Source organism: Cyclopterus lumpus, chromosome 13 (genome assembly GCF_009769545.1).
Source record: "Cyclopterus lumpus isolate fCycLum1 chromosome 13, fCycLum1.pri, whole genome shotgun sequence".
Classification (NCBI taxonomy): Eukaryota; Metazoa; Chordata; class Actinopteri; order Perciformes; family Cyclopteridae; genus Cyclopterus; species Cyclopterus lumpus.
The window spans coordinates 11,583,239-11,604,690 of NC_046978.1; the positions used below are offsets into that span (position 1 = coordinate 11,583,239).

Sequence of the window (21,452 nt, forward strand, 5' to 3'; positions counted from 1 at the left end):
AGAGTTGTCTGCACTGAAATATCGCCTTTGAAAGTGAAAATTGACTTTTTGGAAATCAGTTTCACATGGTAAATCTGTGGCATTAGATCTATTCTAATACAAGTCCTTATATTTTAAAAGGATAACAAATTGCGATGGATTTCCATCAAAGACAATATGTTCAACTTACTTCCAGCAGGAGACCTAGTTATGTGTGTTTACAGCAATAGGAACCTTGTTTGCTTTTATCATACCGACACCAGCCGTTTGATGCACATTTATTTTCAACAAATTGAGAACACAGCATGATGCTTAGCAAATTATCAAAAATCAAGGATTGCTGCAGTGGTGGCAGGATGCCTGTATTGACAGCCCAAAATCGTTACTGTAACTCACCACTACAGTGTGTGTTTGCTGTCCAATACTCCCTCTGGGGGGTTTATAGGTCTGAGTCACCCATCTCTGCATATACATACCCTGATTATCAACATAACTACGTCACCCATCGTTTTTTTAGACTATGGGTTTGAAGCCTTGCGTTTGGAATTCCAGCCAACACCCAAACCAGACAACATCTTGGTGGCATAACCTGCTTCATCGTCTTTATTAATATGTATGGGAAATCAAACCAGAGGAGTCATTCTCTGGAGGCAACTTGAGGCACTTCCGCTGAAGTAGTGTAACAATACTGCCACTTTTAAACTACTAATCTCAAAGGAAGTTAAAGGGAAATTCATACAAACACGTCTATTGAGACTATGGGTATGGCTCCACTTTGAACCTTGCAGAGATTTGGGCAAATGAAAAACAACGTATATCGCGGGGACCTCCAGGGGGTTTCCAAATAAACGTTCATTTTTACAGGAATTATTTTAAATGCTTGTCCCAAAATTGGACTGAAAGTAAACACAGAAACTATGTAACCACCAGAAACTGCATCTCCATCGTTTCACAGGAAACCACATACTGTATGTCTCTATGTCTATTTTTACATGTGTGAGACTGACTTTCACAGTGTATACTTATTTATATACTGTCTTCAAAGAGACAAAAAAAACTGCCATGTTATCCAATAAACTAGTATGACGACTATAGCGAGTCATTTCATTTTGATGACCGGCCGTATCTCAAGGGCATGATACTGTAGTTCTGAGGCCGTTCTGTCCAGAGATTCACATCTTAACCTGCAGGCACTGCCAGCACTTTATTTGGATCGGCTGACAGATCTTGTGAGCCTCAGGGTCTGAGGAGCACCATGTGTCCCGATCATCACCGGAGTGTACGCTCCCCCTAGGAGGTTAGGAGCCGGGGGGGGGACTTGTAGGGAGCAGCAGTGGGATCATGCCTCGCTTCTTCCACTCCATATATGCTAAACACATGCAAGGAGAGGAATACAATACAGGGGAAAAACACCACCACTCAAAACCTGCAGAGCCCTTTCTTTCGTGGCCTCCTCTTGAGGAGAACTTGAGTTATAAAGGTGTAACTCTATTCTTTATTCATGTTACATGCAGCATTGGACCGTTTACAATCAAGTCAGAACACTTAGTGGTGACAGAAATATGATTGCAGGGCGTTTGACAAAGTCCTGAACAAATACAGAAAGGTTCTGGGACACTTAAACTCACTGTTGGTAACTGATTCTCTAAAAGAAATCAACAGGCCGTACAGGCTAAAAGGTCTCCTGCACAGTAAATTACAGCTTTGTACTTTATTTAGTGCTAGACCACTTAACAACTGAACAGAGACTGTAATGATGTTCCCTGATAAAAGACTCATGTTTCTTCTGGTACCTGTATGTGTAATACACTAGTTTTTGCGCATAATGCAATTAATCGCCGTTAATATACAGAAAAATCATGCGATCAAATTTGTTAATCTTTGCCCAGCACTAATATATATATATATATATATATATATATATATATATATATATATATTTTCTTAATGAATGTTAAAATGCTTGCTGTGAAAACTTTGTCAGCTCCCATCACGTCCCAAAAGTGTCCTTCGAACTGAGCTATTTGATTATCACAGATACAGGATGCAATGAGTCAAAAACCATTCCTCTCCACTAAGTTGTTTGGCAGATTTTTAGTTAGTTCAGCAACTATCACATGCTGAGGGAAACGGGCTGTAATCAATGTCACCATCCTGAAGTCTTATCAGCTCTGGCAGATCCTCTTTTCTTTATTTATTTCAGCTATCTCCGTATATTCCCAAATGTTGCTACCTCTGCTGGAAGAAAAAAACACTCTTTCACAACAACTTCATAAGACGGCTTGTTACCGGGAGGTGAATGCTGATAACCCCCTGGCATGCTCACGGGTATAATTCAATCATTTGGGCAAAAAGAAGTCAGAGATAGGCTGATGGACTGTGGGGGTTTCAAACGGGGAAACGAGACCAACATGACAGGATTTATTTAGTTTTTTGTCCTGATTGAGGGCGTGGATTTATTAATGTGTGGTTGTTGACTCGGTTTTATATTCCTGCAGCATTCTCACCTCTTTTGAATCAGATTGCACCTTATCAGAAGAAACAGACCGCGCAGAGCTATCTTAAGATACTGCGGCAGGCTGAGCTCTCGATCCGCGTGTCGCTCGATAGGCACATTAGCCACATCATTATTGCAGGCCCAGTGACACCACTGCTACTTTGAGGTAACCCCCTGTTGTCTGGCTCGCTAGAGATCTAATTGAAAACCAGATGTTTCTCTCACATAAGCATTAAAGAGGATTGATCTGGAGCTGATTCTGTAGCCCCCACTGTGATAATAGGAAAATAAACAAGATGCACTGAAGTACTCCAGATGCAAGCAGCTTCTCATCTCCCTTTCAAACACAACATGTTTTTCTTTTGTTCTGATCTTCTACAAAACCCCCCTGAAAAAAGTGTGACATCTCTCTGAGGCATAACCACAGATAAGAAATGATAATCCTATAAATTCCATGACATATTTTGCAGCCGTAATGAAATATGATGATGGAACCGGCTGTTGCTCACGGCTACAATTTATTCAGACAGACAGAGTCATTTTGTCTTGTGTGCACCTCCAGAATGGTCCCTGTGACTGCCCACTCATTTGCTGATGGCTCACTGGTCACTCACCAGCTCTCTCATTTTCTCTCTGCAGGCCTTTGAAGCCCAAGACTGAAATTAAAGATCTCCAGATATAATCCTTTCCTTGCAGCACTTGGGTCTTCCCTCTCCATTTCACTGAGCGGTTTAACGCTGCAGACTTTGCTCCGCCCGGTGACGTGTACTTTTATACTGTGTCTTTAATTGTATTGTATGATATACATGAGATGTGAATGGTTGTATGTCCCTACATGTGCCCTCGATGGACTGGCGGCCTGTCCAGGGTGTCCCCTGCCTTCGCCCTATGTCAGCTGGGATAGGCTCCTGCGCCCCCGCGACCCTAATGAGGATAAGCGGTATTGAAAATGGATGGATGGATGGATGTATAAAGAAGGAATCTGCCACATGACAGTAATTAATTTTTGAGGGGAACATTGTTACCTTTTATCAACCACCGAATACGAATATTATTATGTGTAGGGCCTACACATAATAATATTCGTATTCGTATACACTGTAGGCCTTTCATTGTGAAATGCAAGAACAGAAGGAGTGGATCTGTCTGGGCCAAGCCCCAGGCTCCAAAGCTACGTTACGGCAACTTCTGAGTCACATGATGCCAAATATGTTTTCCCATAGACCTACATTGGGAAAGGGACCAGTTACCAGTTACTCAACAGATGGTAAATCAACATCCCAGTACGAATATTTCAGTAGCATTAATCTTTTGTATTATTTGGTCCTAAAAGTTGTTAAATGCACTCATAGAAGAATTCTGAGTGATTCTCCTTCCTCTGTTGGTGGGAATGAGCCCCAGACTGCAGCCAAGTGCTGGGAGGCGGAGTTTAAGGAAACACTTGCTTTCTGGGCTCCGTGGATGCAGAAGATCACCGGGAGATCTGGGTCATTTTATACTCAGAGGTCTTCATAGCGAGGCCCCGCCTTTAACGCTGTATCAGTTCTGACGTGGAAACAAATTCTGACGTGCAAATTAATTAAATAGAAAAACAATTCCCCCTGTGCTTTAAGCCTTCACACTTCAAATAATGTAATTGCAATATTAATCTGGCTCTATATTATGTTGCTTTAAATGAATACAGGGTGTGCTGACATAATGCTTTTTTTCTATGTTTTTTTATACAGGTATGTTTTTTTTCGAGCTTAAAGGTTTTTAAACTTTTTCATGTGCTGAGTTTGTAAAATGATAGTTGCACTCAAATGACAGAATAAAAAATATCTCCCGCCTGCAGTGCCTTTCCTGAGAGCTAAACAGGAGAGAGGGCTATTGATTGAATTTGGATGCACATCTGATGGCTTTTAGAATTGTTAATATTGATGGCGGGCAGAACGGCACAATGAAATTTGAATGAAGAAAACGAGCAGTGACATCTCGTTCTGTCTGCTGCCATGCTGTTAAAAGCATTAACGTGTATTTATGGAGTGTAGACATTGTCTGTCTTCCTTATTATGTGCATGAACCAGCAGACAGTCTCCTCTAAAAAGTCAAATCATGTCTTTCCCTAATATTCTACACTGATTGATTCAACATTGTCCTGCTCTGATTATTCTGTTCTTGTAAAATGAGACAAATTGGAGGAGATTGTATTTTGTTTTGGTGAGCAGCGAAAGGACATGCACGTCATTAAATGACATGACATCAAGTGCAATCCAACTTAATCACATCAACCAACTTTAAACACAAATTGCAGGTAAACAGTGCATCTGCACGGTAACATCTGTGACATGATCCCTACTTAATCTGGGAGCATGATGTCAACCAGCTTTAAAGTTTATTTTCATAATCGAAGCGCCAGCTTATTTGACTGTTTTTTGGTTGGTTCTATTTTTCCATCAATGTAAAACCAAGAGTGGCCTTTCGTGTCAATCCTTCCTGATAGATTTATGCTAATATCCTGCTGGTAAATAAATCACGAAATATAAATAGAAGTTAATACAGGCGGCAACTAAAAGCATGCGTCTCTCTGCAAACACTTTTAATGATGTGTTCCTTTGAAATAAAGAAATGCAATCCCCCGCCTCAGGCAGCGGTCTGCGATAGCCTGAGCACGATGCAGTCAGCATTTCAACATGTCCAATCTAGGCTCTTAAACACTTACGTTGCATTCATTTACATAGTCCGCGGAGAACAGCGTTGCCCATGAATACATTTATTTTTCTGTCAATTTATGTTTTGTTTGCTGGTACTCGCAGTCAGAAAAGCACAGGAATGGCAATCTGGGATAAATATAACGGTAAACAAACAAACTCTTATTGCAATAACTAATGTTTGTTGTTTACCGGCTTTCACAATCTCATCGTTGGTGACACAGCGGATGAAAGACGACATAATTAAAAAATAATAATATTGTTTGTTTTTTTGTTTTTGTTTTTGTTTTCTTATTAGGGTCCGAGCGACTCAAAGTCCCTATTTATTTGTTTTATTTGTTTTACCTGTATTTTAGCTATTCTTATTTATTTATTTTTAGCTTTTAGGATGTTTTAATTATGTGAAGTGTCTTTGAGTATTATGAAAAGCGCTATATAAATTAAATGCATTATTATTATTATTATTATAATTACAAACAAGCAATTTGGTTACGGTAATGTCATTGCGCATCCCAACTGGAGGATGGAGACGCTGTGTCACCTTCGGGTGTCCTCCTCGGAGTCCGACCGAGGGAGATTTCTTTTCTCCCATTATTGCTTTGAAGATTTGCTGATGCAGTCTATATGTTGACAACATTCTGGGAGTTCCAAAGGTCCAGAGCTATGGTTTGTGGGCGTGGCTGGTTTTTAAATAAATTGCCCTTGAATACCCCTGTGGTGTCCTGAAGCCGAGGCAAGGGAGAGTCTTTATTCTCTACAAGGAGCCGTCGCGGCACCCCTGGGGGATTGTTTCTCCCAGTGTGCTGAATCCTTGTCTATCGGGACCAGGAAGGATGTCAATTATATTCAGCGTTTTATCAGACAGGACAGGCCTGGAACATTCTTGCAAATGTGAGAAGCTCAACTGAGGCTTTTCAGCACCGGCAACAAAAGCCGGATTCACTTCGCTCTCCATTCAGCAATCAATTCCGCAAAGTGGATATTCTTCAAAGAGATTCAAAACGGTAAAAAAAACGTTCAGCATGAAAAGATCGTCATACCGAAACCGGGAGATATCAGAGGGAATACTCGACCATTAGCAAATGAAGCAGTTTCTATTGACTATTTTAATTGATTGGATTGAAAGTGAATCAACCCCAGCTGGCCCAAGTGGGCCGCAGTGACATTAACCTCGTACGACGTCAGAAGGAACGCTAAGTCTATTTTTAGCACCGATGAGTCAAATAAATGTGGCTGAAAGGTACTGTGATTGTGAGTGATTTAGGGGCGGCTGATCGCACCCTCAGAATAATCATTTACTTTTCAGAGTCTTGCCCCTCCTGTGTGAGAGCGGGAGCATCCACAATTTTTACAAGGCAGCGGGCCAAAATGGAGACAGCCTCCAGAGAGGCTCTCGGAAGCTGAAGCTGCTAGTTGAAGAAAAAACGTGTAATTTAGCAAGAGCTGCCATGCATGTGATCCATCTCATTATCCTCAGGGCGGGGATCTTTATCCGCCTGCAAAAGAGCCTCCGTGCTGAGATGTGGCTGCTGGATCCCAAGCTCGCGAAGATTGCACGTGCAACACTTCTGCACACAAATCGCAGAAATCGACGGGTGGTTGTGGTTTTAAATATGGGAATAAGGAAAAAATCAAAAATGATAGGGACAGGCCAGATTATAAAGAACTGTAGCAGTTGAACTCAATAGTTATGAAGAACCTATTCATTCAGAAACTCATCGAAAGAAATAACCAATTTAATTCCCACTTCATTCGTGGGATATATTACAAAATATTATATATATATATATTATAAGATTTAGGCCACACTGTTGTTGAGTCCCTTATCTGTCCACTCAGGTTTCTGCCACAATAGCTCTCTCTTTGTTTACGAGCACATACTGCTCACTCATTATAGTGGCAGCCAGCAAGCAGACTGAGGTCAATTGTGTCCCTGCAGATACAACTAAGGAGTTGTTCCTCACTCACTTCCCAGCTCCCTGGTTAGATTGTCTACTGTAGCCGCTGAGTAACAGGAGGTGACTTTGGCTACTTTATTAGAGATTGATTTTCTCTTTCGGTTGGGAACTGGCATTTTCCTAAATGTTCCCTGAGGGAAATAATTACCCAAAGACACACACACACACACATCCATCCCTCCTTGTCTCGTAAGTAAAACACGAACAAGACTCATACATTAAAGGCTGAATACCTGCTCCGTGGACAGAAATGCTGCAGGCTACACAGCATCACCTGTATTTACTTGCCTAGCCATCGTTTTTTGTTCTTAAAAAAACAAAACAGAACTGAGCTATGGAGGCATATTGCATTTGGCTTGATAGAGAAAAATCACCCGGCTTTCTTGCCGTAACAAGGTCTTTTGTTATGATTAGGAGGTATTTTCTTTTTTATTACAAAGAATCTGTTTCCACAGTCTCATGAAAAATAATCTAGTGTTATTCAGTGTTTTCTTCATTATTTTCTTACTCATAAAACATATCTGTGCACATGTCAGATATATCCCCATAATCCATTTAAATCTTCTAAATTATGAAATCATATAAGTAATCGCTTCTGTTAAAGACCTGAATACAGTAAATGGGTCAGTTGTAAGCTAAAGTTTGTGTTGGTTCAGATCTCTGATTTGTTTGAAGCCTACGATACAGTATATTCAGTAGATTTTGCCTTCGTAAAAGTCGTCCAGTGTGCGTTAAAGTACATTTTACAATGTTTAATGCAGTATGAATACTCAAATGTCAAGGATTCATGTGGGAGACCACGGATGCCATATAAATCCACTTCACTCTTAAATGCTAACAAACACCAACAGGTGAAATGTTTTCCCTTTATTACAGCATTATTGATTCTACATAGGACAGTCAAAGGGTTCCATTAAATATGCTACACAAATATTATAGTGTACATTATGGGTAGGTAGGAGGCCTGGTGTCAAATGTTAAAATATTACATCTATGGCCACTGTGAGAAACCTCATAAAGAATTCACCTTTGGCCACGGAGGTATTTTCCCTTCAATGTGTCACCGGGTGACCTATCTCCCCTCTCCTCTCGGCTTTTCTCAGAACCTACAGGGAGAGTTAAACTCTACGACTTCCTCTTTTCTTCTTCCAGTGATTTCTTGGAGCACATGCTGCTAATTCCAGGGACACAATTTCCGTCCTTCCATCAATAGACACTGTAAAAGGTTGATAAGACCTCCTCGGTTCGCTCTGATAGAGATTAGCTGCCTCACACGGTGCGCTGTTGGCTTTCTCTCCTCTTCGACGCTGCTTTTGTGTGTTTTTTGGGGGGGGATTGTGAACGTGTCACCAAAGATCTTTGTGGTGTGTCCAGCGTAGTCCTCCAGAAATGATGTCTACAAATAGCCTGTAATCATCTGTGTCCCTGTCCATCGATGGCTGGGAGATGAAACAACACTTGAAATAAACTCTCGGTAATTCAAGTTTTGGCTTCCACGGGTTCAAAGTCTGAGCTGTAACAATTACTGTCCACTTTATCGAGTCACGGCTTTAAAATAGTCATTTGTTTGTGACAATATACTTGAAGTACTGTATTAAATGCTGCGGCAAAGCACTTAACATCAGCTTGGTAGCAGTGTTTGTTGTTTCCAGATATTACTACTGCGATCATGTTTGGGAACAGTATATATACGATGTTATGTGAGACTGTGAGAGACACAATTTAACATTGTAGATAGTTCTTAGTTCAGAACACACTGGACATGGTTTTTCTCTGTGACATTTTTGGATCAAAAGTGTTGACTTGGGCAGATTTCATGCTCTTCTGGACAGCGAAAAAAAAACACCTGAATTGTATCTCGCACATCAGCACTTTGCCAAACCTCTGCCATAATTTTTTGAGCTCACTATTGCAAGTTTGTGACAGCTTACATCAGGTCACCAATGCGACACACTGTGTTCCATAAATCAGTGTTTGCATCACATGACAGAGGTGATGACAGAATGTGGGACTGAAGCAGATTAGACTCACTCCCCATGTCACATTTGTTGATAAATGACATCACGTAATTCAAGTGGGCTGTATTTATTTCATGGCATTTCTTTAGAGAATGTGCTGTTTGAGTTTGATGGGCTCGGAACGGATTCGGTATAAATGTTTCCCCGACGTGATGAACAGGAAGCCGTGAATCAGCTTTGAGATCATTTTTCAAAATGAGAAGAAATCCAAAATAATACAATTTGACCATATATTAAATTTAAAAAAAAATCAAATGTACAACGTTGGAAGTCTACAACATGTGATCCACACCTATATTTGTTGTGAACACAACATTTCAGGTGACAGATTATTATGTAGCACAGCCTCTGGACCACTGTTACTCTTTTAACTGGTGACGAACAGAGTACTGATGCCTCTATATGACCTACATTAGCAAACAAGAATATAGGCTATTTCTTAATGGCCAAAGGTGGGGAGCTCCGGTGGGCCGCATTGCTGGGCCCACCGGAGGAAGGGAAGGGAGACACGGGAGAACCAGAACCAGGACTGCACAGGCTGTCAGAACCTTGCTGCAAGAGCATGAGAGGTTCTCTAAAGGTGATCTGGTGCATGGAGACAATACCGCTATTGTCCACAGAGACCGACGAACAAACAGCACAAAAATGTTCCTCGTAGTAGCTTTGAATAAATCCATTAGTAATACGGTCATCAGCAAACATACTCAATTCCATCTGCAGTGAAAAGTGTCATCGCCGTTTATTTCACATTGATGTATTAATCCTGAAAAGAACAGTTCCCAAATCTCCACATTGGCTGAGACTCAGCCGCCAGCTGTAGTTCAGAACGAGTGTATCAGATTTCATCAGCTCAGCCGATCAATGAAGGGGGCATTGGAGTTAATGCACCAAGGCGAGGGGCAAACCACGAGTTTTTCCGACATTACGTGCAACAGGAAGATGGGGCGACCGTGGAGGCTTCTTCTTCTTTTTTTTGCTGGGAGATTTCGACTCCCTCTCTTGATGTGCGAAAGCACCGCTGACTAGCGAGCTCCCGCCACTGAAGCAGCTACTGGTAATGTGCCTTGCCCAAGGGCACATTTTAGGCTCGTCGTCCATGAAGGAGAGGATTTTGTGCTCACTTCCTCCCGTCTATCTTATCCATTTAGCCCGCTCCCCATCTCAAATACCACAAGGCTGCTGCTGCACTGACATTTCCAGGTTTATGAAGTAAAGTGATTATCTTCTGAACGTGGAGTAAAATGGACATTGTTAATTCATTGTGTTTTGTTCAACCCTGGAAATCCGGCTGCTATCTTGCGTGATACCAATGAATTTCCTCTTTCCACGCGTGCCTTGTCAATAGTCACTAATTAATTTTGGCTTCAACTCATTCAATTGAAATTAATTCCATTGAGCAAACAAAACCACGATTTCGGAGAAAGCATCCAGAAATTTCAAGCGGCAGCCGCTTCGTATTCCCTTCCCTGCTTTGTATTTCACAAGACAAAATGCCAAGTCCTCTGGAGTTCATCTGTGTGCTCCCTGTACGGACGCAGTAGTCTGTTTTCCATTGCGTTTCACCGGATTGTCGGCGTGTTGATTAACTGCACAGCCTTCACATCGGTAAAAGATACTGCGTGACGCATGCGGTTTTTCCATTTTCTCCAGCGCGATTTATGTTGCCGTACCCTGAAAGGCTACACCGACCCTCGTACACAACAGTGCTGTTTTGTCATGCCAGGTAATTTCTCTTGTTGTTCATTTTGTGGTGCTGATCGTGTATTGTGTCCAAAGACAGGATTTTTGACCACGTGCAATCCTGCAGACCCCAAACTGCCCGATCGACCCTGCGGCCATGAAGCATGATGGACGTGGCCGGCTCTGATTATCAACATAATCCTGTCCACTAGAGGGAAATGTTATCACATCCACATCCATTCATTCACAGGCAGTACCTTAGCAGACCTGATCCTGTTTGGTTTCTGGAGAGAAGGATGGACTGGCTCATATGTGAGAATGCAGGAAGGAAGGAAGGAAGATAGGAAGGAAGGAAGGAAGGAAGATAGGAAGGAAGGAAGATAGGAAGGAAGGAAGGAAGGAAGGAAGGAAGGAAGGAAGGAAGGAAGGAAGGAAGGAAGGAAGGAAGGAAGGAAGGAAGGAAGGAAAAGGGGGTCCGGGTACTGTTTGTCAGCTCCACCACTTCCCAGGCACACGCATACATATAATTAAAGATATCAGCGAAATGTTTCCCCTCTAAGATCATCATCTTGTGTTGCCTCCCCTAGTTGTAATCGGCGAAACGTTACCTCACTAAACCACTTTGTCATATTTCAGCCTTCCCTGCCCCAACATGTTTGTTAGACTTGACTTGAGGCTCGCTTGAGGCTTCAGGGTGCCTCAGGGGTCGTTGACACTTCCTCACTTATTAAACTTGTTGTGTTTGATGGGGGATGGGGGGGGGGGGGGGGGGGGGGCGACAGGTGCTATTTTGGTCATAGCACATCAATGAGATTAGGTCCATTTCATTCCTATTCAATTTGATTTATATAATGGTGTATTTGGTGAAAATGGGAGATACTGATAGGGTGGTTAATGCAGCTTCCTCATCACATGTAACGCGTCTTTGAGTGTCTAGAAAAGTATTATTATTATTATTGTTATTATTATTAAAATGTCAGATCTGGTTGTGATTCTCATTTCCCTCCCGTCTCAAAGGGTTTCGGTGGCTCAGTGGGATTTCAACATATGAGTAGCCTATTTCACAATGCATTATTTCCCTTCGGCATGCCGGCACACGCCCGCGTCACTGTCCTCTTCCCCCACCCCCCCACGCCCTGTCTCCGTCTCCGCGACGGATCTCTCTCCGGCCTCGTGGAATGGTTTATTCTCCCTTTGCGTACCACTGCACCGCACCCCGCTCCAAACGGGTCACGTTGAAGACCCCTGGGAAGTCGCTGCACTTCCTAGGTGGCTACCACCAGGCTGCTGCTGCACGTGCGAATGTGTGTGTACGTGCGCGTTTTGTCCAAGCGGGGCATTAGCTTCTCGCAGGACAATCCAGGCTCCTCCCTGCGCAGCGCGTCACCCGATCCCCGTCTCCCCCAACGCGTCCGCGCTGTTCAGCAGCAGCACACTGTGGTGACAGATCAGCGGGGCGGTGCGCACAGCTGGACAACGCTACACTATATATTCATCCACCCCAACAACAAAAACAACAACAACGACGACGACGAGTACAGGGTGGTTACGCATCCCACCATTTCACAGAGTAACACCAACTTCGCCGTCCTGGCGTGCTGACTCTGCGTGGCTGCGGGACCGGGAGAACCGGGAACTCGAGGAACTAAAAAACCGCCACGGTGCCTGCAGATTGTCTGTTAGGTGCTGTGTGTCATTGTTGCTTGCGGAAGCACAAAGGCGTTATTCTCCTCCCCTCTCCGCCGGCCCCAACCCCCCCCCCCCCCCTCCAGAGGAACACTGCAAGTGTTGGTAACTTTCCCAGCGCATCATCGATCGAGGACATCCCGCCCACTTTGCCTCTGATCCACAGCGCTGGAGAAGAGGGAGCCAGTCCTGCAGCCGCTGCGGTGGATGGAGGAGCAACGACGGCCACATGGTTCAACTAGAAGCGCTGCTTTGACACCAACCCGACGCTCCCCTTGCTCTGCCCGCCTGCTGTAGCCCGAAAAGAAAAGCAATCATTTAAACCTCCATTATTTCAACTGCCAATCTGCAGCCGCTTGGATCTCTTTTTTCTGGGAGCGGGGAGCCCAGGTTCTACTTCGTGCAAACTGCGCCGGCTAAAAGGAATCGCCGCAGACCTAAACATTGATGCTTTGGCACGGAGGAGCGCAACGCCGATCCTCTAGTTTTGCCAAAGTCTCCCACTGCGCCGCGAGGGAGGAAGACTAGCTCGGGGTTTTCCGAAGTGGGATTTTTTTGCAGAAGTTGCATGCTCGGTCTTTGTCGTCTCGAGTGAGCACCCCCCCCCCCACACAACCCCCTAGTCCCGCATCCACTCTCAGGTTATCAGACGAGATCCGGATAGTTTGAGGAGGCGCCATGGCGATGCGTGCGGGGATATGGATATTCCTAGTGGCGCTGCACGTCCAAGGTAAGCCGCAGAACCCATCCGAGACACGACGCGCCTCATTTTGTCATCCCCGCACCTCTGTGTGTGTATGTGTGTGTGTGTGTGTGTACGTGCTGTGTGTGTACGTGCTGTGCGGCGTGCGTGGTGTTTTTTGCAGTGACACAGACTTGATGTGACGTTGACGCGTTTATTGTTTTTGTTTACTTTTATTGAGAGAGGACAATGGAAAGGTTTTTTTTTTTACAATCCAAACTGCTGCGGAATGCTTATTTGGCATGCACAATTTAATAATGCAGGTACCCGGGCTGCAGGCAGATGGCGATGTGTGCAGAAAAGCGTGTGGGCCAGAAGTTTGCAAAGTGCTGCTAGGTTCATAATTGAAAACAGCGGCCTGTTAATCCTCAGCTCCTGTGTGTTAGTCGAATGTTGTAAATTATTAAAACAATTTCAAGGATCCATTGAGTGCAAATCCCTAATTTCTTCCTTAACACTACATGACGTTTCCTGAGGAAGAGTGATTTAGGATGTGTTGACATTTGTGCTCCTACGTTTGAGAAATGGACCTGAATACTTTATAGAGGAGAGATGGAATGTGTGTGTGTGCGGGTGTGTGTGCGTGCGTTTTGGGGCAGTGGGTGATGAGGGAAGCACTGGTGGTTTAATACATTGAGTGATAATTTGATATTGATCATTTTGAATCAAAGCTTCCACAAGTGGACCTAATTATATAAACACTCGCTTAATACAAGTGTTTGACTCAGATGGTATTCTGGTTGTATTGACAACCTTTTAATTGGTGAACAAAACAAGATGTGTGTGTGTGTGTGTGTGTGTCATTATCCATTATCCAGATGGGGTGTGTTAAGGCTTAGTTGAAAGTCTACTTTTTTGCTTACGTCTTGGGTAAGAAAAGTCAGTCTTTCATTTCATTTTCAGAAAGAAATGGAAGAGGGTCAAGTGTGGTCAAGAGATGTCAGCGCACGTTTTAAATGGCAATGGTATCCTCGTTCTCTCCGACAGGCTCTCCCAGTCTGAAACGTGTTTTCTGGGCCAATATGTTTCTCACATTTGCGGCGGTGTTTTAATTTATTTATTTCCCCCCTTCCTCCAACCTTCTTCGAGCCCGAGAGAACCACCGGAGACGTTGACCTTGTTCGCCGCGAGGCTCCTTGTGGTGTCACGCGTTTTAAGGCCGATTGAATACTTTGATCAAAAGCCCCTGTCTGATTTACATTGAGATGATCCCTTTGCTTGTGGAGAAGATCAGGATTAACTGGTTCCCTTGGGATTCACGGTGGAAAAGCTTTTGAAGCTGTTCAATCAAGAGGGCGGAACATGTCTCAAAAATTGCACTTAAAAAGCCTCCTGGAAAACGTCTTATTCGAGCAGAAGCAGGAGATGTTTTTCTTCTTCTTTCCCTCACCCTAATTAGGTGTTGTGCGAATAACTTTGCTCTTGTTTCTTCCTTTTTATTCATCGTTGTAGTTTATTTGAAATCAAAGTGTCAGCACAATTCATGCTCTCTACATGCAGGGAAGGGCTTGGAGGGGAAACAACAACACGGTTTTACTGCAGCAGTTGTTTGGACCCATTTCTTTTGACATGCAAAAGAAAGAATCTGGTCTTTCACCCTGAGGTTAAAGGGCCTTACCATAAATGCACCCCCACCCTGTCTTTGATGGCTTAATTGATATACAACGTGTTCCAGACTCTTCCTTCATTATAGAAGCACAAGCAAGTGGGAGAATGGACCCTAACAAATGCAAGTGGCAGCAAACCCTGTTGCAGTTATCAACCAGGGAAGGCCATTTTGTGCTTGTCGAGGTAATAACCATTTGTGCATAGCAAAAGAGTGCCAAATTCATAAAAGGCTAATATTCCAAGCCGCTTGCCAAATAGATGATGAAAAAAAAGGAACATTGAGAAAATGGATCTGTGAATAATTCTAGCTACTCTGCTCCTGCTTTGTTATTTTAGCACTCTGCCTCTCCAGTCTGATATTTAATTGAGTGTGATCGGAGTTAGCAACCAGGTGGTTGTTTATGCCCTGGCTCCACCCCCCTGGTCCGGGTGCTGTACGAGCCCATATAGATAACACCCTCGGCGGTGGGGTAAAGACATTTTCCAGCTCTAATTCCTCATCTTAGTTGGATTAAACATTTGGGAAATGCGAGGCTGAATAGTGGACGAGCATCTTTTTTGAATCAGCATACTTTGAGCATACTTTGAATGTGTTATTATTCATGAAGGGAAATTGTGTAGTTGTGAATTATAATGATTTGTAATGACTTTGCAGCTGGATCGTTCTGCTGGAGACCCCCGTAGTTCAGTTCTGAGTGTGAGGTTCTGCTGAATGTTAGTGGGGTCGGGCAATTAATCGAATTTCATATGTAATTACGATTTTGGCTTTCGACGATTCTGAAAACCAGACAATAAGAAGGATTATTGTCCCCCAATCCGTTTTTTCGAAATAATTCACTCTATTTATCTTGTGTTAGGCTATAAATTGCACCCCTTTTAACATGTCCTCCATGGCGGTTAGGAAAGGCCTTGGCTGACGGTGGCTCGCGGCTCAGGCAGTGAGATTTACGGCACGCCTCGCCCGGACCCCGCCGCTTCCCAGTGGGGTGGGGACTCCCAGGGGGCCCCCTGCTCTCGGAGCACCTGTCAGTCGGGGCGGACTGACCAGTGCACGGTTGCGTCTCTTTTCACCGTGCTTTGTCGTCACCGTTTGTATCTTTACGACCGATGTGCTTATGATTTAATTGTTTACGGGAGCACAACGTTCTTGATCGGGGGCATTTTTAATTTTGCTCACAAAAGCGCAGCAGACAACTTTTAAATTGGACAATATTTGGACAGTATTTCCAAAGTCAATTAACCGTGCTGAATAATCGTAATGTAGAACGGAACAATCATGGTTTGGATTGCCGTGGCCCTGCTTGGTAGGAGGTTTCTCTCATACTTTGTGTGTTGCGGATGAATAGTGTTGATGTTTGATGTGGAGCACCAAAACAGGCCGGGGAGTGTTTCCCTCAGACGGCTCGCTGGAGGAAGACTACACGGAACGTTGTAATTATAGCATTTTGACATTCGCTCATCAGTTTGTGGTCTAGTGAGACAGGGGAGAGCCACGACGGGATTGTTGGGGCCTTGATGGTTTGAGTGCGAATGCAAATGGCTCTGATCCCCGTTTCTTTAGGGAGTCTCCCTTTGGTCCCTGCTGAGGTGATGGATGGGAGAGAGAGAGAGAGAGAGAGAGAGAGGGGGAGAGCGCAGAGTCCTGGAAGACTATCTTGAGTGGAGCTGACAGAGGATTAAGCTTCCCTTTTCACCGTAGAACCTAATGGAGGCACTTGGGCCACTCAAACTTCATCTCTTTGAGCATTTAGCTCATTGTTGTGCAGCTCTTTAGCAATTCCTTCTCCTAACACTGCGTGAAATGTCTCTGCAAAGCTTCTTTTTTTGTGCATCAGTTATGATTCTGGAAATGGGGTTGCCCTTCATTAATTTTCTTTTCTTTGGCGAAGTATTTAAAAAAACTAATTGCTCAAATGTGGCCCCGCGCGCCAACAGCAGGCGATCTGAGAGGCTCATTCTCCGTTGTCTTTGTGGAGCTGCACAATGCGCATTTCCAGCCCCAGTGGTCTCCTCTGCATAAAGGCTGCGTTTCACCAGATAGATTAATTAAACATGACCATAAGCACTGAACCTAAATAATGGAAAGGTTAGGAGTGTTCTCCGCGCACAGGAGACTGCACAAATAGCATTAAAGACTGAACGGATGTCAAATTAAGTCTGCCTCTCCGATTGTTTGGAGGCTGTAGTTTACAGGATTGTAGTTTACAAGATTTATGGTCACAGCGAGGAGTGAATGAATGCTTCAAGGCCTTTCGAGTGAGGAGGACGTTGCCGCTCGCCTCTGTGATGGTCAAAATGACTCGGATTGCTGAGCGAAGCCGTTTTGGGGCATACGGAAGGATATTCAAATATCACAAGTGATGTTCATCCCAGACACCGGCTGTCTCATGTTACCAGATGGCTTGTTCTGTCAGATCATGCAGCTTGGTATCGTATCCCGTGTTTTCACGTAGGTTGTGAGTTTGTGGTGTTTGGCGGCTGCTGGGTCTCCTCCCTCCTTTTTTCACTTTCTTCATACCGGAAGCTCGACCATGTTGGCTTAGGATGGGAAACACGTTTATCGGGGAGCGGCAGCCGCCATTCTCTGCTTCAAATCCTCGATATGTGTCTGTGTTTCAACTCAGACCGCAGCATCAGCTAAGCAAGGAAGAAAGGAATCAATAAAGGGGATCAAATCTCACTCTGAGCTCTGATTTGGCATTAATCTGTCAAGGTCGTTTTCGTTCCATTTAGCCAATCCTTGTCGAGGGATTAAATGGTTAAACTCTCTGCTCTTGAGAATGAGAAGGACATTGACTGACTACCCATGTTCCATATTTTCCTCGCAGTTTGTCAGATGTGTGTTTCCAGCATCTGAGGACAGGCTTATTATGGTTCCCCAAGTCAATGTAAATCTTCTCCATAGGAAAAAAGTAAATAATCTCACATGTTGGAGGGATTCTAACGGTCTGCTCTGCTCTCGGCTTGCCAATAAGCTTGTTGCGTTTCTTTGCACAGTGTCTCCCTTTAGAGCTCACTTCATATAGTTCCAACCTGAAATCAGTCATTTTCAGTGAAAGGCCAATCATATTTATTTCTTCACGAGAAACTGCGTTTATGTTTTCTTTTCCCGAGCCCCTGTGCGAAGGCAACCACCGCCGTTTAATGCATCATTTAAATTTTTCTTCAAGCAGTCGTCTCGTATTTTCTGCCTCACCGGTTTAATAACAAGATGTCTCATGGGAACGCCGTGCTTTGTGTCTGGGTTAACGACGGGGGCATTTAGTCACGGGCTGATCTGGGATTGAGGGTGTGGTTCATTCCCGGTCCTCCGCTGCATGTCTTTAAAATAAAGCAGATCTGATGGCCGCAGCTAAGTCAATTTACAACAGGCACCTTCTCAGTCTGACAATGAAATAAGAGGCGAGGGGTGGGTGTAATGTAGAATGTTTGACCTGAAAAACCATCAAGCAATGTTTTCTGTCACCCGATTGGCTCAATCGACTTCGAGGTGGTGTGAAACTGGTCCAAACTTCTGCATTTCACATCTACAAAAAAAACTTGATGGACCGGTCGTTGCTGTTGCCATGTTTTTGTGCCGACTCTTTCCTGTCGTGGGTCGGGCCGATGCATCAGCGGCCTCGAGTGTTTGGGCCAATAACAGCCGTCGGTTGAATATTCAATCTCCTAGACAGCGATGTCGATCTAATGTTGGTCTTTGCCCCTATTTCATCATCTGGCTGTTAAGATGAGATATTTATTGCGTATAGCATATTTTTCAAAGCTAATAATATCCTCCAGAGTGTCTTCTTTCCTGTGTTGGAAAGAGCTGTTTTCTACTCGGTCTCATCGCAGCTTTTCTCGTGCTTTTGACTCCTGGCTGCTGAATAAAGTGGCTTTTCCATCCTGCAAAAAAACAAATTCCAGCTGATAAACACCAACAGTTTCACCGAGTGTGCGACCTCAAAAAGGCATTGAATGTCTCCACAAACTGCCCTCAACATCTGACTGAAAACATCCGGCTCCGCCTTCGAGAACCACATCTGTCAATCGCATTACGAGCCTCCCGGCTCACCCACTGCACATGGCACCCACTGCTAAATCCCCTCCGGAGCTGGAGCCGGAGTGCAGTATCAGCTTGCGGAGCACATTTGATTCAAAATATCGTGCGTTTCTGCAATTTAGCGGCGGTTCCAATCTTTCGACGCGGAAAACGTGTGAAATCAAAGTCAAACCCGAAATTTCCGCCATTGTTACACGAAACTCAGAGCGGATCTCATGTCTGAAATTCACATTTAATCTCTTTTGCTTTAGATAAACTTGCCCCCCCCCATTCCTATCTCATCTCCCTTTTCCCTCTCTCTCCTGTCTCCCCGCTTTGCCTTTTTTGGACGGTGCTCGTTGAGAGTCGACTTGGTGAGCACTTGATACAAAAGGGGGTTTGTTTTCATGAAACGTTTCCCTTTTTAATGAGTGATGGTGTTCGCTCATTTAATATTCCGCACTGATATTGCTCGTTTCAAAGCAACAGCGTGGTTGCAAATGGAAATTTGGGTGATAGTGTTGTTATAACGGGCGTGGGGGGGGGGGGCAGATTTATTTTTTTCTCCCTGACATGGAGCTAAGCTTCCCGTGTGCTGCAGCTTGGTGCAAAGCTCCTTAGTAACCCCGTCCTGTGCAGACAGACGAGCCGAATGTGACTGATAACGGGTCAGCTCCGTATATATCTCCCCCCCCCCCCCCCCCCCCCGTCCCTGTTTGCACCTCTCCCTGCTGTGATCGACTGTGAAGATAATTGCTCAATTCACACGGATTTCAATTTCTTCTGTGTGAACATTTCTGAGAGTATTTCGGCTATCATTCCCCATGCCCAACCATGGCCACAGCTGACACTCGGTGAACTGAGATTGGGGTCAACCTTGCATGGGTGGTAGAAAATTCTTTCATTCTTTCGCCCGTTTGCGCACATGGTTCAAGCTTTTGCAGCAAAAAAAAAGATGGAGATAAACACAGACATGGCCTGCCCTGCAGTTTGGCATTGATCCTTCCATTTTTTGCTCGTAGAGTCTATTCCAAAGTCACTAATGTAGTCTGTTATTGATTCCCCAGTTCCAAGCCTGCTGGAATTTGACTCCAATGTTGCCTTGTTTTTACTGGCAATTTACATTACAATTATATGTGGTAGTAGGTTTTGTATGTAAATATGTGTAAATCAATGAGGTGGGCAAGTGAGAAATGGAACAACTAGTCCCACCTCGCAGCATGGAAAGTGGTTGTGTGAAGTAAGTAAATAATCTCACATGTTGGAGGGATTCTAACAGTCTGCTCTGCTCTCGGCTTGCCAATAAGCTTGTAGCGTTTCTTTGCACAGTGTCTCCCTTCAGAGCTCACTTCATATAGTTCCCACCTGCAATCAGTCATTTTCAGTGAAAGGCCAATCATATGTATTTCTTCACGAGAAATTGCGTTTATGTTTTCTTTTCCCGAGCCCCTGTGCGAAGGCAACCACCGCCAGAAATGGAACAACTAGTCCCACCTCGCAGCATGGAAAGTGGTTGTGTTTATCCCTTTATGAAGCTGAGTCTGCATCAGCACTGCAAGTATTTTAACTAATGACTTGTGTGCACAACACAAAGCTGTAGGGTATAGCTGGGCTGTGTTAAACGGTATTTACTCATTTAACACAAATACAGTATGTCAACAAACAAACAAAGAAACAGGGGAAGATGCATTAAGTTGTGGAATAATAATAATACATGAGTAATTTCTGTTGTGGTTATATCCGCTAACATGTGTTGCTTTGGAAGTTGTAGTAAAGATATGCATGAATAATACACTTCAGTTGGTATGGATGATGATGACGGCAAGTATAGTAGATCTTGAAAAGTAAATGAAAATGTTCATGCACAATAAACTTAAATTTCAAAACATGAGGGTCAACTATAAATACAAATGAATCCCATAAAGCTGTAATGCCGGTTGACACCAGCGTGTCCGTCTTCTACAGGTTACATTCATTTGCAGCTGTTTTACATTTATTTGATTTATTGTTTTTGGAAAGAAAATCAATGCCTCTTGGGAAACATTGTTCTTTAAGTATCGCAGCATATTGTAGCAGCTCTTGGCACCGAAAACCCAGTGTTTAGGTGAGATGCCATGGTAACCAGAGTAGGGTTGGGCTGTGCTTAAGTTTAGAAAACAAAGAAACCTTTCCTTCAGGTCAGAGAATGATCACAGTCATATTTGACCTCGACCTGGCCTTTTGGCTGTTACTTTTCTCGGATTCCCCTGAAGGTAGTTCTTTCTCATGCAGAATGGTTGCATATAAAATGCCCGCTGTGCCTCCTCCTCCTCCTCCTCCTCCTCCTCCTCCTCACTTCTTCTTGCCTCTTCCAGCTCAATAACTTTGCCAGGGGTTTCCACATGGGAGCTCCCACTCTGGCAGCGCGCGTCTTTCTTGGCTGTGGGTTTTGCGAGTGGAATTAACCAGTCAGGAATCTGGAGAGGGCTTTGATACCAGCAAAGGAATCACGCGGGGCCATTTTGTAGTTCACAGCAATTGTCAGTCGAGCCATGGAGATGCCAAATGTCACGCCATGCCAGAGAAACAGAAGG

At 44.0% G+C, this 21,452-nt stretch overlaps 1 protein-coding gene across 1 annotated transcript in view; it reads left to right on the forward strand.

The window, feature by feature from the left end:
* The first annotated feature begins 12,224 nt into the window (after positions 1-12,224).
* nectin1b (nectin cell adhesion molecule 1b) overlaps positions 12,225-21,452 on the forward strand; it is a 70,588-nt gene continuing 61,360 nt past the window's right edge. The window contains exon 1 of the mRNA XM_034548189.1: positions 12,225-13,238. Coding sequence (XP_034404080.1) covers positions 13,187-13,238 — 52 coding nt within the window. The 5' untranslated portion in view covers positions 12,225-13,186. The remainder of the gene's footprint in view (positions 13,239-21,452) is intronic.